Source organism: Ostrea edulis, chromosome 1 (assembly GCF_947568905.1).
Source record: "Ostrea edulis chromosome 1, xbOstEdul1.1, whole genome shotgun sequence".
In the NCBI taxonomy this organism is placed as follows: Eukaryota; Metazoa; Mollusca; class Bivalvia; order Ostreida; family Ostreidae; genus Ostrea; species Ostrea edulis.
Genome location: NC_079164.1, coordinates 81,513,361 through 81,528,309, shown reverse-complemented (window position 1 = coordinate 81,528,309; position 14,949 = coordinate 81,513,361). Strand labels below are relative to the sequence as shown.

The 14,949-nt window shown below is 34.1% G+C and overlaps 1 protein-coding gene across 16 annotated transcripts in view; it reads right to left on the bottom strand.

The window, feature by feature from the left end:
- The window catches only part of LOC125678860 (eukaryotic translation initiation factor 4 gamma 3-like), a 33,577-nt gene that overhangs the window by 4,215 nt on the left and 14,413 nt on the right, over positions 1-14,949 (bottom strand). For 11 of the 16 annotated variants that reach the window (XM_048917625.2, XM_056162655.1, XM_056162680.1 and 8 more), the window contains 19 exons: positions 12,135-12,220; positions 11,760-11,967; positions 11,347-11,480; positions 11,073-11,177; positions 10,674-10,853; positions 10,332-10,469; positions 10,099-10,158; positions 9,602-9,745; positions 9,411-9,493; positions 8,313-8,469; positions 7,702-7,749; positions 6,337-6,441; positions 5,536-5,686; positions 4,679-4,797; positions 3,774-3,910; positions 3,494-3,667; positions 3,040-3,235; positions 2,776-2,948; positions 1,109-1,313 (listed from right to left, as the gene is read on the bottom strand). In XM_048917625.2, coding sequence (XP_048773582.2) covers positions 1,109-1,313; positions 2,776-2,948; positions 3,040-3,235; positions 3,494-3,667; positions 3,774-3,910; positions 4,679-4,797; positions 5,536-5,686; positions 6,337-6,441; positions 7,702-7,749; positions 8,313-8,469; positions 9,411-9,493; positions 9,602-9,745; positions 10,099-10,158; positions 10,332-10,469; positions 10,674-10,853; positions 11,073-11,177; positions 11,347-11,480; positions 11,760-11,967; positions 12,135-12,220 — 2,603 coding nt within the window. The remainder of the gene's footprint in view (positions 1-1,108; positions 1,314-2,775; positions 2,949-3,039; positions 3,236-3,493; positions 3,668-3,773; positions 3,911-4,678; positions 4,798-5,535; positions 5,687-6,336; positions 6,442-7,701; positions 7,750-8,312; positions 8,470-9,410; positions 9,494-9,601; positions 9,746-10,098; positions 10,159-10,331; positions 10,470-10,673; positions 10,854-11,072; positions 11,178-11,346; positions 11,481-11,759; positions 11,968-12,134; positions 12,221-14,949) is intronic. The other 5 variants (XM_048917632.2, XM_056162661.1, XM_056162677.1 and 2 more) reach the window with 1 other exon arrangement.

Here is a 14,949-nt window from a genome sequence, read left to right as displayed (position 1 = left end):
CATCGGTGGTCTTATCTGTGTAAAGCTGTGTATTTTGTTATAACAGTACCATACCATAAGTTTAATAGAAATAAGAATATCAAATACCTCTTAGTAATTCGTTGTTTTACGCTCTTTCAGCCTTAAAACTAGACAGTTGCGTACGAGTTAATACATCATGTTGGGATTCCCCTGATCCGCGTGGGTCTATTTATAGACGTCTATTATGGGATGATTTATATATGTAGCCACTATATTTACTTTCTAAATAATATTCGCACTGTTTTCTTTTACATGCAGATGTTTTCAAGCATGTAATTAAGGGAAAGTTAATAACTTTATAAAGTAATTAATCTGCTTTAAAGTAATTATGTACAAAAATAATACATGAACATCGGGTCATAAAGCTTTAAATGATAAATATATTATGAATTTCCTGTAATTACATATTGATATCTTTCTTTACAATGCTTTACTGTGACATCAAGTAAAATTCCTTATTATAAAATAATGTAATCATGATATTTAAACACCAAGTCATTACAAAATACTTTTCCACTGATGAATTATGATGATCCGAAGCTTCATATTTTGCAAAATACGATTTCACAAGATTTTACTTAGCAGAGATGTACAACCCAAAATAAGATCATTACCACCACAACTTCCTAAGATGCAACTAGCAGAAAAGTTGGATTATCTTTGACCTCAAAGTGTGCATGATGTGATCCAGAAGCGATTATACAAACAATACAAAACCATATCAAGTTATTTTTTGTGTGGTGCAAATTTTTCGTAATTGCCAATAACCATCAAATCTCAACACTTTTACACTCCTTTAAATTTCTCAAACTTATTGATGTACCTTTCTTAAATTCATGAATTTTTACACCTGCCAAAATAACCTTGACATACAGTAAAACATGAATGAGAATACAGAAAGATGCAACTTCAGTAACGAGGAAAGTGGTCTTCAGTTTCATCTGAATAAATTAGTGTCATCATACGTTGCATCTAGTTTTAAAACAAAAACTACCAACCACTTCAAAAAAACACATACTGTATTCACAGACTGCTTCACTATGGAGTCAAAACACATCTTTACATTTAGTATGGCACTCTTAATTACCTCTCTATGACTAGCAGCATGTAGAATCTCAGCAACCAAAAGTCCAGCTTTATTATTTGCTTTCAGGGGTTCGGCAGCTTTGCGAAGGAAGTTCAGAGGCACACTTCCGTCTTGAACCATTGGACCGATGAGCTCACCGAAATATTGCCAAATTTTTGGAATGTCAATTTCCATGTCTTCAGCAAACTGAAGAATTTCAGTAAGCCTACAAAATAAAAGATTTATAAATGCTTGAATGCAGAAGTAGGTACAGGGCATCCAGCTATTTAATGATCACGGCAACAAAACTTGAATAAATACAGGGAGTTCCACTTAGTGATGTACCGATTATTGCCGTCTTTCGATTGTTGGTCGCTATAATTGAAACGATGTGAATAATTGATTTTCATTTTGAAAATTGTCGACATTGGTATTTTAAAAATAATACTACGAACATTCCTGCTGCGACTTAACTAAAATAAAAAATGGCTGATGAAGCTGAATCATCCGATAACTTCCGATGAGATTGAATATTGTTTTAATGTCCCTCTTGAGAATCTTTCACTCGTATGGAGACGTCACCATTGCCGGTGAAGAGCTGCAAAATTTAGGCCTATGCTCGGTGCTTAGTCTTTGAGCAGGGAGGGATCTTTATCGTGCCACGGGGCCTCGGATTTTGCCTCTTTTAACAAGGGGTAATGAGGCTCTATTCTAACCTGGATCCCATAAGAACAACAAATTCGAGAGATCTATCCCTCTTAACTTCAAATTTCCAATGACTTTAGATGTCTCCATACGAGTGAAAAATTCTCGTCGGAGACGTTAAACAAGATACAATCAATCTAATGATCTTATTCAAAGTAACTTAATATATAGGGTAAAAAATAAAGTAAATTTGATATATATATTTACACCAATTTGAAATGAATAAAATTCGATTATTTTTCGATTAATCAATCGAAAAGGTGCATCTGATCATTGATTCATCCAAGCCTTTCAATAAATATAAACATGTAGGTAAATTTGTACTTCAGACGATGTGTATTCAAAGCTGAAGATTATAGCCCATTTATTTTAATTCTCTCCGATACAAATAACACATGAGCGCAGTTATGAAGGTAATTTTTTTTTCATTTGACCGATTCATATTTAGAGCCAATTACATACATACCTAACCCTAGCTATTTCAATTTTTAATGGATTCTCACACCCATATAAGTGTCACAAGAAAAAACAACCCACCAAAGCAATTTACTAATTTACTTGAACAAGTAGCATGCTGCAGGGCATGCACTCAGTATCGGCAGCCTAGATCAGCTGGCACATGTGGTCAATCAAGAGATGTTAAGCCTGTGAAGCTGTTCTATCCGTAAACACAATGACTTGTGAAGTTATTAGGATAGAGATCGATTGTGTATATAGCAGCACTCTAATTAAATTTAGAAATTTTGATTATCAGAATATAAAATAGAAATATTAAGACACATATATAAATGGTTTGGTGCAGCGATACTATATTAAATTGACCTAAATATACGAATATGTGATATTAGATAAGTGAAACCCTCTATATGCAACCATGACACAAGAATGTAGTTGCAGTTACCTAAACAAGTTTATAAATGTAAGGTCTTTATCATTATTATTCTGCATAAAAATTGCATAATGATTTTCATCAGAAAACTTACCCCTCAATGTATATAGAGCCAGACAAAACAGTCTTTTTAACTAAATCATGCAAGAGAAGTCCAGTCTGATTCCTTGCTATAGCAGACCTCTCCAATACATGGTTCACTGCTGTGCTGACAAATGTATGCATGACAGATGGAGACTTCAGCTCCTCAACACAAAGAATGGCCTCCTGAAAACAAAGATTAAAACAATAAGATTTATTGGTGTGGGATAAAATGTGAAAATCTCCCCCTGAATTTGACAATCAGTACTTGCCCTACCTTTATATCCTGTACGTGTAGATACTCGTCAAGGATAGCCTTGGTCTTCTTCACCATCTCTTCTTCTGTTAGCTCCTTTGCCACTGGAGGAGCTGGTTTGCTGATCTTCTCCACCTCAATTTTGCGGGGTTCACGCCCTCGACTACTCTCCCTACTGTGACCTTGGCGTGGCGTGGTTTGGCCACCAACCACATCCCTAAAATCGTCAAGAATGATTGAGGTTAATAAGAGGGCTAAAATAGGCTCTGCCTGCTACTCAATCCCATTCACTTTTGTAAATCAATATTGTTTAAATTAAATGATTACAGTTTTCATGCAGTCTCTACCTTCTAATAACACTACTACTAAAACACCTTTTCTTGAGTGGCATACATATACTTTTGAACATTAATATCAATTTAACAGTCATCAATACTTCTGGTCTCATTACTATGACTTAATCAAAATGCTTTACCTAACAGCAGCAAGAGCTCGTTCCTTCTCTTGCTCCATGGAAGACCTGGGAGTAATACCACGACTTTGTGGGCGACCAAATCCTCCGCCACTTCGTCCTCGTCCGTCTCCACGAGCAGGACTCGTTCCAAATCTACCTCTACTATCATCTTCAGGCTTACTAAGTGCAGAAAACCTGTGAATAACACAAAATATATGAAGTTCATTTCTACCATTTAACAAAGTTTTGTTTTTTTCCTCATGGTAACAAAGGTCCATGAGTTGTTGTCCACTTCACCTACCTATTGCTGGGTGCATTGGATTTTTCTTGTTCCTGGGAATTTCTGGCCCCTCCTCCGGTGCTTCCTCGCTGCCAGCCAGAAAATCGGTTGGTTCCTCCACCAGGACCAAGCTGGATGTTGGACTCATCGAGATTTTGCTGAAATTATTTAAGTTTTATCAAGACCCAGCAACAAACATGTGTCTGAACAACCTATAAACACCAGTCTGGACATCAACAAGTGCACAGAAGCAGTGTCAAATCAACTGAAACTCAAAATGAATCAGCAGTATTGGGCGAGTCGGTTAGAGACAATAGATCGGCCAATATTTGAATCAGTTACCATTCATCTTGAATGGGTACATTTTATATTTAGTTGCTTAATACATAAAAATATTACTCCAGTATTACCGTTTAAGATTTAATCTTATAGGATTATTCAGTTCCATTTTAATTTTCAACGTTAAAGGTCGAGTACAATAGGAAAACGCACATTTTAACAAGAATAACATTTACAAGATCTCAAAGTTAAAAAAATGAGTTCAACACTAGATTCTTTGTCTTGTTACTAAGAGTAAACATAAACAAGAAACAGTCTTCAAACCAAAGACTTTCAAAACATTTTTATTGCACTTGGCTATCACGATCATTCTACAACTGCTGATTTTCAATTTCTGCCATTACGATTTTCACATATTTACATTGGAAAAAAAAACCAGTCGAAAAAATCCATGTAATTCTGTTATATATGAAATGTGATTTTCCCCTAAAACACTGGTTGTAAATTTATTTTCTTTAGATTCTTCAGTTTAATAATACAAGCATCACTATCTTAAAACGTTTTGTCCTGTGGGCCTACATCAAACACTGCACCCGACTGGTGTCAAGACAAACACTTGCACTATCATGTTATGAAATCTACTGTACCTTGGTGATTTTGAGTCTTGACGGGTCAATAGACTGTCTGTCCACCCTGATGTTGGGTTTGCCCACAGTATTCCATCCATCACTAGACATCATTCCTGACCCAGGTGGACCCCTTGATCCTGCATTAACAAGTAGCTCTCTTTATCCATTTATTTAACCAATCAAAACAGCTGTACAAAATTTTAACAATATATAAAGCAACTTCAGGAACGAGGAAAATAGTCCTCAGTTTTGTCAGAACAAGTATAATTCATCATAAGTTGCATGTTAATAGATTGATTGATTAATGTTTTCCGCCACACTCAACAATATTTCAGTTATCTGGTGGCGCCCAGTTTTTAATGGTGGAAGAGAGAACCCAGATACAAGGTACCTGGGAAGAGACCACCGACCTTCCGAAAGTAAACTGGGAAACTTTCTCACTTACCGGCGCAAGCGGGATTTTAACCCACGCCGACAGAGGTGAGAGGCCGGGTGATTTTGAGCGCGATGCTCTAACCACTTGGCCACAGAGGCATGTTAATAGAACACTGTTCTAAATAGAATTATTCAAATATCTATTAAGACTGAACATCAGAATTTTATTTTATACACATTCATTCAAAAGCGGTACTTAACCCATTACACATGTAATTGAGCCCCTAGTTCTATCTACATATCAGAATTTTTGACACCATTTTAGTTTTACCTACATTGTATGTCCTGAACAGGTAAATTCAAAACTGGTATAAATGACAATCATTCTTTCAATGTATCTGGGTAAATGTAACACCGTGGAGGTGGGGGCGGAGCAGCAGGGAATGACATTACTGTTCTGCAACATTTCATCAACTACTGCTTACAACAGATAATATTACCTCTGGCTCCACCTCCTCGGCCTTGAGCTTTCTGCTGTGCATTGGCCTGCTGTAAGAAGATCTGTCTCTCTTGCTCTTCCTTTTGAGCCTCTTTGTGAATTTGATCCAGTGTCTTTGGGTTATTTTCATCTCTCCTTGGAACCCATTTACACTGCAAAAAATCAAAAAACAATGCAAATTTTGATTTTACATTTAACATAACATTTGCTGAAAAAGAACAATGTACTCCTAACTAAAGTATGAAACCTTTAAGAGTGGATTTGACTAGAGAGAACCACAAAACCTATTAATCTAATACTCTTTCACAAAAGGAAATTAAGCCCAAGGCCAATTTGATGACATTTGACTTGGGGTTCTTCTAGAATTAAATGTGCAATGCAGGTCACCCCACCCCCATCCCCCTTAAAATTTTCTTTTTTTCTCTCCAACCACTACCAACCATCTACACAATTCATGTACAACCATCCATAAAAAAATAAATATGGCAATTAGAAATGTATTTCCTCATTCAATAAGCAATAATGATGATCCTTTATTGCATGAAATGCTTATGTTGTGGTTTTACAAAAATATATTTCTTAATTGTCATAGTCCAGACAGTCAGGCCTGACTGACATAGTAACTTGCTCAGGCATTATGATTTGATCTCAAACCCAGACCAAAATCACTGATGTTTGGACATCAATCTTATTACCAACCAAACACAATTTTAACACTTGCACTACCTCTCTATATTAAATGAATTTTTTTATTGACACCCCCACCCCACTTTAAATATTTTGATTTTAATATTCTACTCACCTTTCTGAGATCAATGACATCTTGTAACATGAATCTCACTCGTGAAGATGTCTTCTTTTCAATAACTATTTTGTCCATTTGAGTAAAATACTGATCCATTCTTGGCTGAAAAGGAAGATTAATACCATAGAAAAAGATCATAAAGATGAAAATGAAGTTACAATCCCAAATCAAAGAAAAAGATCATAAAGATGAAAATGAAATTACAATCCCAAATCAAATAGGACTGCCTGATCATTTTGTTTTCTCTCTTGTAAACACGGACTTACACTAAATTTCATGATACAACAAGAACCCAGGCACATTGCATCATAGCATTTTTAGTAGTTTTAAAATCTACTGTAGCTGATTTTTGCTGTGTAAATATATTTCTGAGAATTTTCAAAGCCAGATTAATTATAGGGAGATTTTATATAATCTTGCATATATGTACGTTTAATTGAAATAAAATGGGGTATGGGGCTATTCCTGTATATTATCAAAAAATATATTTAGAAGGAAACAAATGTCTAAAAAAAAATTCATAATCTATGAATCTATAGCCCTGAATCAAAACTAAGTTATACCTCAAATACACTGCACAAAGTTTTTAATCTCATTCTAGAAAACTGCATGCTAGGAATTAACAAATTTACATATTTCATTCATATGTCGAGTCAAATACCTTCAGCATTACTGTAAGCTATTGAACTCTTAATTCTTTTTAGATCCATATTAAACCACAAGGTTATTTTTGGCACTAAAAATAATAGTCAATTTCAGCAAATAAATCAGGTTACTCAAAACGAATTTCTTTCTAGGTGTAATTTTTTTTTTTATAGGTGCCCATGTTAGATTGTGTAGGAAGAGCAGAAAATCTAGATAGGCAGGTATGGCTATCCAATACATGCCATCCTTTGGATAAACAAGCAGATTTAACACACACTATGTCAATGTTTCTCCTATGGAAGTCTTTATCCACCCAATGACAAACTTTCCCCCCATTCCTTCAGCAACAGTTAATAAAGATGTACTTGAAAATCCTTCAAATATCTTCATAAATTTGCCTTTAATTACAGCAGTTACTTCAAACATGTTTAATATACAAAAATCAATCAAGTTTTTTTTTTTTTCCTCCAAGGAATCAAAAGATCAAATACGTAATTTGGACTTTGATTTATTTTTTGAGTAATTTTATTAATACATCCTTTGATTTAAATATTCATTATTGTTTTTATCTGATGCTGAAAATTGTGAAATTGTGAAAACTATTTGGAAGGCAACAATAATCTACAGGAATGTCCACAGAAAAGACAAACTCAGGAATAAACAAACAACTGTTAAAAGTTATCTAGCTTTGAAGAGGGCTCAAGAAAATCACATTACCTTAGTATCAAACTGTTCTTGCACAATGGAGTTTTTCTCAGTACTTTTCTAATTAATGTAAAATTAAGAGTACGTACAAATAATTTGAGAGAAGTGTCTGGATATTACAATCTAATTTCACTTCCATTGAAAGATGCATTTTTCCTCCCATTTTTGTTTTTTGGGGCTTACTAATAATAATGTGCATTTTCCTTCAGGATGTATCATGTCAAAACAAAGGACTTAAGACTACATTTATAGAAAAAAATATTCTTGAAATTTGCTTTCCCATCTTTGTATAAACTAACTGCATTTAGTTTTACATTAGCAACTGTGTAAAACCGATAGCCAGAATTTGAATAAGATGCAATAACGTGACTAATGTCACCGTTCAGGGATAAAAATGTCATGACACTGTAAAGACTAGCTATTTCAAAGACAATAACTACGAGCCGACCTTAATATTTCAGATATCTAATATTTCCTCAAAAATATATGTGTACACATTTTAAAAAATATGCACTAGGGCATTGAAATTAAACATAAAACAACTCCAGAATTACAGATACAGTAACTGGTAATATGACCATGTCTTCACTTTCTTTTTCAAGGTTGGAAAATCTCGTGTTTACCTTGGCCTTGTCTGAATCCAACTCTTTTCCAATTGTTGAGAGAAGCCTGCAGAGACATTCTAAACTTTCTTCATCTTTAGCTCTCAGAAGTTTGAAGAGGCAATCATGCATGATGTTTTCAGTCAGCATCTTCAAGTTGAACAGCTCGCCAATGAACCTTTCAAATAAAGCAGGAGTATACATGACCATATAGCAAAAACTATTAGAGGAATATGAAATCAAGGCTGACCAAAGTAACTTCATTCATTTCTCAACAGTATTGGCACATAAATATAATTTATATATTTCATTCACAAAAGTGGTTTACATGAAATGATACAATTATGCATTATTTTGATCACATAAATAATCTCTCAACATGAAATGAAGGTTTGTTATGTACTGCTGTACTTTTTGTGGAGATTTCCTGGCTTTTTTGAACAGTATAAACATGTTTTCAATTATAAAAAAAACCAGACTCCATTCTCCTAGCTGGGCAAGCGAAATTGTAGGTAGGACAAGTGAATTTCACCTGCTAATATGTACCTGTAATCAAGTGCTAGGAAAATCCTGCACCCCTACCGTGGACTCTCCCCCTTGGGTCTGGGGATCATAATTTAAAATTCAAACTCACTAATGTCACTATATATATCATGTAAAACCTTGTATATCTTCAGCAGAATTGGAATCTTTCCCACTGTAAAACTTTACAGTGATCTGCATGTTTGAACAATCACAAATCTACATTGTATGGGAATGCTTGAATATCTTTGGAGACTCTGCATCTGTATTTTGACCAAATGTTTAAACAAATCTGAATGTACACTATATGAGGAATCTTTTATGTCTTGTAGTATTGTTCTAGAGAAGAATAACATAAATAACATTCCCTACACATGTATATTAGTACAGAAAACTATATGATCCCGAGACCCAATCTGGTCTGAGGGGCTCTGTTAAAGATGACACTATGCAATAAAAGGAAACTTGCATATTTTGTCACTTTTAGCTTTAGTGGATCTGATGACGTAAATAAAACTTGACAAGTCAAACAAATGTACACACAGATGACAGATCTAGAGTCTTTAACTCGCACAATCTAATAAAAAATATCCATACCTGATATTTCCCAACGAGCGCCTTCTCGCTTTAGTCTCCGAAAATACCAATTCTTCGATAAGCTCCTCCTTTTTCTTCGGATCCTTAAAAATTATAAACAAAAGAAATACTGTACAATAATTTCCTTGTCATTCATGTTAATATAGAGAATCTTTTAAATTATAATTCAACCTCTAATGGCAATAACAAACCTGTGTTTCCGCAATGACTTTGCGTCTCTCTTCCATCTCTTTTTCTGAATCTTTGTCTTTTTCAAACTCTTTCTGACATCTGGTCAATAATATTGCACGGAAGTTGACAAACTCCCCTTGTTTGGAAGAGGAAGGTACTTTAATCTGTAAGAGAAGTATTGAACTTATGAGACCTGTACCAACACTTTACAACTTCTCAATTACAATATATCATAATGATTGTATAGTGTCAAATTTAACAAAGTTACTCTAAGGCACTTTACAGCATGAAAATGGAAAACAAAAATTAAAGATGGATTAAAATTTAAAATATAACATCAACCTAACAGACACTTAAACACATGAAAATCAAATTCTGAATTTTATAGATCTATCATGGAATTTCTTTGAGATTAAGGAATATTATTTGAAATAATTTCACTTTTAACAGTCTTCTTCAAACACACCACAGCCCCCCTTTTAAAGACAATGAAAAACAAACACTTTCAATAACTCACCATTGCTAGATATCTACACATACTGGCATATGCAACACTGAATCCAGGTTCACTGATAGCCTGAAGGACAAAATATTTCAGTATTAAGATATATATATACATCTACACTTTATCAAACCAAATTCTATGCACAAGGTTGAACCCGAGTACTGACAATACATTTTTCAACCAGAGTCATCATTAATTTTTGATAGAGTTCGTGATGTCTTCTTACTAAGGCATAATATTCTTACCTTTTCAAATATAAGATCAGTTACACCCTTCAGTCTTTCCTCCGTGGTAATTTCCATTTCAGAAACTTGTTTCACCAAAGTTTGAAATTTCTGTGGTGTTAATTTGTTCAGAATACTGCGGACTTTCTTGTACAATTCCTAAAATCAATGCATAAATTCAATTATTTTTGTATTACTGTAGTACAATTAACATCATATAATTAAGAATCCCACAAAACTAAAATCAGTACATATGATATCTACAGTGTTTTTAAGACCTGGATAACTTTTATGTTGTAGTGCATCATGTGATCTAGTTTTGGGTTGTTTTTTCCTCTCTTAACAAAACAAACCAAACTTCACCTCTGTATTTTTTGTTGTCTCGTCACTTTCCGCTTGCTCTGCTTTTCTTCCTGGCTTCCAGGCCGATTCCGCTTTATGTAGGGTAACATCCTGCGAGATTGACCCAATAGAGATAACTTTACGTGGGGTTACTCCACGACTCCTCTGGCTGTTGCTTCCTCCTCTTGTCATTGAAGGACCCTGTAAACAGAAGAACCGGACTTGGTATAACCCTCCATATCAATTCTTTCTTTATAATTCTTTTATCACGAAAAACCAGTTTTCAGATAATGTTTTCAGCAGAGTTTTCTCTGACAGGGATAACTTTTAGATCATCATCATAGGTTTTTTTTCTATAATAAAGTACAGTGTATATCTTTGACTTGCAAGTATTTCAAGGTAATACTTGGTTCTACTCACTCTTGGTTGGCCTCGAACAAAACCTGGTGTGAAATCAAATGAACGACCATTATCAGGATTAAAACTTGTAAAGGACGATCTACCACCACCCTGGGCACTATGTGGCTGAAATGAATATAAATACATATACAAAACATAAAAAAAAATTGTATAAACAAAAAGCTTTTCACAAGTATGTTCTGCAATTCTCTTTAAAAAGAATTACATTTCTATGAGTGATTTCAAATATTTCAAACATGTTTGCAGTAAATAATTATTCCAACAACAACGATACCTTGTCCAAGATAATATCTGGAAGATCGGGTAAACCTGCAGGTTTCTGTACAGATTCACTGGAATACTGGATGCTAAGAAGGAAATCTCTGTCATACAGACGCTTTCCCTCAGGATTAAGAGGACTCCACTGGTCTACAAAGACATCATTTCTATGTACAAAATGTACCCACAAAGCTTAATACATCTCAAGTAAAGTACAAGTTTAATACACTATTCCACAATAGGTTTTTTAAGTATCTGTAGTATGCACAAAATCAACAAATTTTAAAATGCACCTAATAGAAGATAACCATCCATTCAATCGTATTCCCAATCACAACCATGAGCATGCACACACACACAAATTTACCCTCTCAAAATGGTGTTAGCTGAAATACACCTCAGCCGATTCAATAAACAGCAAGTACACACCTTCCTTATACTTGTACTTGAGCTCGAGAGTAGCTTTGTCATCTTCATTGGTTAGATCGGCATCCTCGTTCTTCTCCTGGTTTTTCTCATTCTCGTCTTGTACGACCTTGTCTTCAATCTTGATTTCTATTTTTGGCACATCTGGTTGGACTGTCTCAACAGCTTCCTTCTGTTCTTCCACGTTAGGCGTGGGCTTAGTCTCCTGGGCCTGTAAACATAATGTACACCTATTATAGCAATGGGAAAAAAACACACCCAAAAACAACTGAGCAGAGAAGCTCACTTACTGAGCCAAAATGACTTTCACTTAAATTTGTGGAAGAAGGTTCTCCCATGTGTGTTTAACTTTAATATATTAGAAAAATTTTAGCTTACAGAACTATCCATGAAGGCATCCATATCTGTTCCAGACACGTCTTTCTTGTTAAAATCTTTGGCCTTCTTCTTTCCTTTCTTCACATCTAAATAAGAATGTGTATATATTATTTTTTCCAGCCATTGAATTTAGGATTCAAGATTCAACAAGTGCACCAAATATTGTAGGGTAATATACCCAGCCAACAAAGAGAAGGGAATGTATTCTAATGGGACTTGTACCTCTGTATGGCACATAACAATGGGCACAGTCTCTGAAAACCATCAGTCTTAACTGGCTAAACAGTTGAAAATAGAAATGCCATTCGTTACATCATTGACTCTTTGGTCTGCAGTGTTTGAAATTAACCATAGACCAAGCCTATGTCAAATGACACTGGTCTATACCATTTGTAATTGAGATATACCAAATTGTATATGCCAATTTTCTAGATTTAAAGCAATAGTTATCCAAAAGAACCCCTACATGGTCAGTCGATGTCTGATAAAAGTTATGAGGAAAGGAGGATATCGTTATGGAAATGGAAAGAAAATATGCTTTTCAAGTACATTAGAAGTAAATGAAAATGTTTTTTGTGATATTTTTTTCAATGTTGCGGTCTATGCAAATTTGATGAGGTCTATGTCATCTTGTTTTGACATAGACATGTGGTCTATACCAAGTTTTAAACCAATTCCGAACACTGGGTCTGCACAACTGGTGTTAACCTGCTTCATATAATTTAGTATATATATATATCTTGTTTTACTCAAGAGTTTTTCACTTTCCATCGTAATCTTTAAACACTTATTATTGCACAACATTACACAAACAAAACCAATATTCAGATAATGTTTTCAGCAGATTTTTTTTTTCTCTGACAGGGATAACTTGAAGATCATCATCATTGGTTTTCTTTTGAATAATTATAATGTGTATGCAATATTCATTTCATTTAATCACTCAAAACCAGATCACTGGTACATGAGGTACAAACAAATATATACATATATAAACTATGATTATAGGTATATATATAAACATATAGTTAGGTGTAAGTAAATTAGTTCAGGAAGAGCAGACAGCACTAAAAATTCTTTTAACAAACTTTGCCAGTGATTTCAAAGATGTCGCATTGTATGTTTTCATTAACTCGTAAAACTGAATAATGTTGGGGTTTTTTACAAAATCTTTTGTATATTTTTCTGTCATTTGAAAGAAACATACATTCCATGACATAATGAAATTCATCACAAATACCATTGCAACTAAACATTGTACATATATCTGTATATTTCTTTTAATATTATTCCATCTGCCAGTTTCTATAGGAAGTTCACAATTCTGTAAATGTGATCTTTAAATCTCTAGGCAAGTTCAACATATAATTTTCTAGACCAAAATTTGTTTTAAAAATACATTAGGTGAGTCGTTAATAACACTATTCTTAAACATAATTTAAATCAACCCTCGTAAAAATTTTTCTTTGAAAATGTTTATTTAAAAACACATATACACAAACAAAAAAAACCAATATTCAGATAATGTTTTCAGCAGAGTTTTTTTTCTCTGACAGGGATAACTTGAAGATCATCATCATTGGTTTTCTTTTGAATAAATGTGCCTCTCTGAACTGTGTTCCCCTGTAGTATTTTACTCCCTCTTAATTAGCCCCACTCAAATCCCAGTGTTCCAAATAGGTTTAAAACTTGGTATAGACCGCAACATTGAAAAAAAGATAACACAAATTTAAAACATTGTTATTTACTTCTACTGTACTTAGAAAGCATATTTTCTTTCCATTTCCATAACAATATCCTCCTTTCCTTGTAACGTTTATCAGACGTCGACTTTTTGGATACTATTGCTTTAAACCTTGAAAATCGGCATTGACAATTTGGTCTATCCCAATTACAATTGGCATAGACCAGTGTCATTTTACATAGACTCGGTCTATGGATAATTTCGAACACTGAAATCCTGGTTTAAAATCAAATGCACAACTACAATGTAATTTGTGTATCCACATCACCATGATCGAACAATCAATGAACAAGGGCCCTTTTGGAATTTAAATGTTACTGTAACAGTGGGGTTTTTTTTTAATCCACTGGTATGGTACCCATTCAATTGGGAGAAATGGCGTCAAAATTGAACAAATTCGGAATTTTCTACCAATATATCAGCAAATGATTTCAACTAAGAGAAAAAAAGAAAGAACAAAACAATTTTTTATGGTTATATTTGCTGTTGTGAGACAACAGGAATTGCCGTAGGCTCGTTCTAGAATCGGCTTAGCTCTACAACCTACGCACCGCCATGATCTATACCTTTGATTTAATACTGGAAGTGAACATTTTAGTTGACTCATACGTTTCAGACTATGTAAATTACAATGTCAGCGGTCTATTTTTCAGCAAGTGAATTGTGAATTTTTAGTCTCAAAACTGGGGAAAATCAATGATTTTTGGCATTGGGAATGGTACCGTTTATTGGTACCAGTTATGTAAGGGAAAAAAAAACAACCACTGTGTAAATAACATCCAAGTACACTATCTACTGCATCTACATATTAACTATGAATTCTATCACCATAATAACTGATACATAGAGAACTTATAAAACACAACATTTACAAAAATATTTTTTAAAACTGAAATCAGCTCAGTGGATTATTAACGTACGATAAGTGATATTGCGGGGCACTTATTAGTGAAGGCCTCTACAATCTAGATGATGAAAAATTATTTGTTGTTACTACCATTTTATTAATAGATTGCAAAAGAAAAGGTGTTAGTAATATTATTTTAGTCTGACAGGGGTAAAGAAATTGTG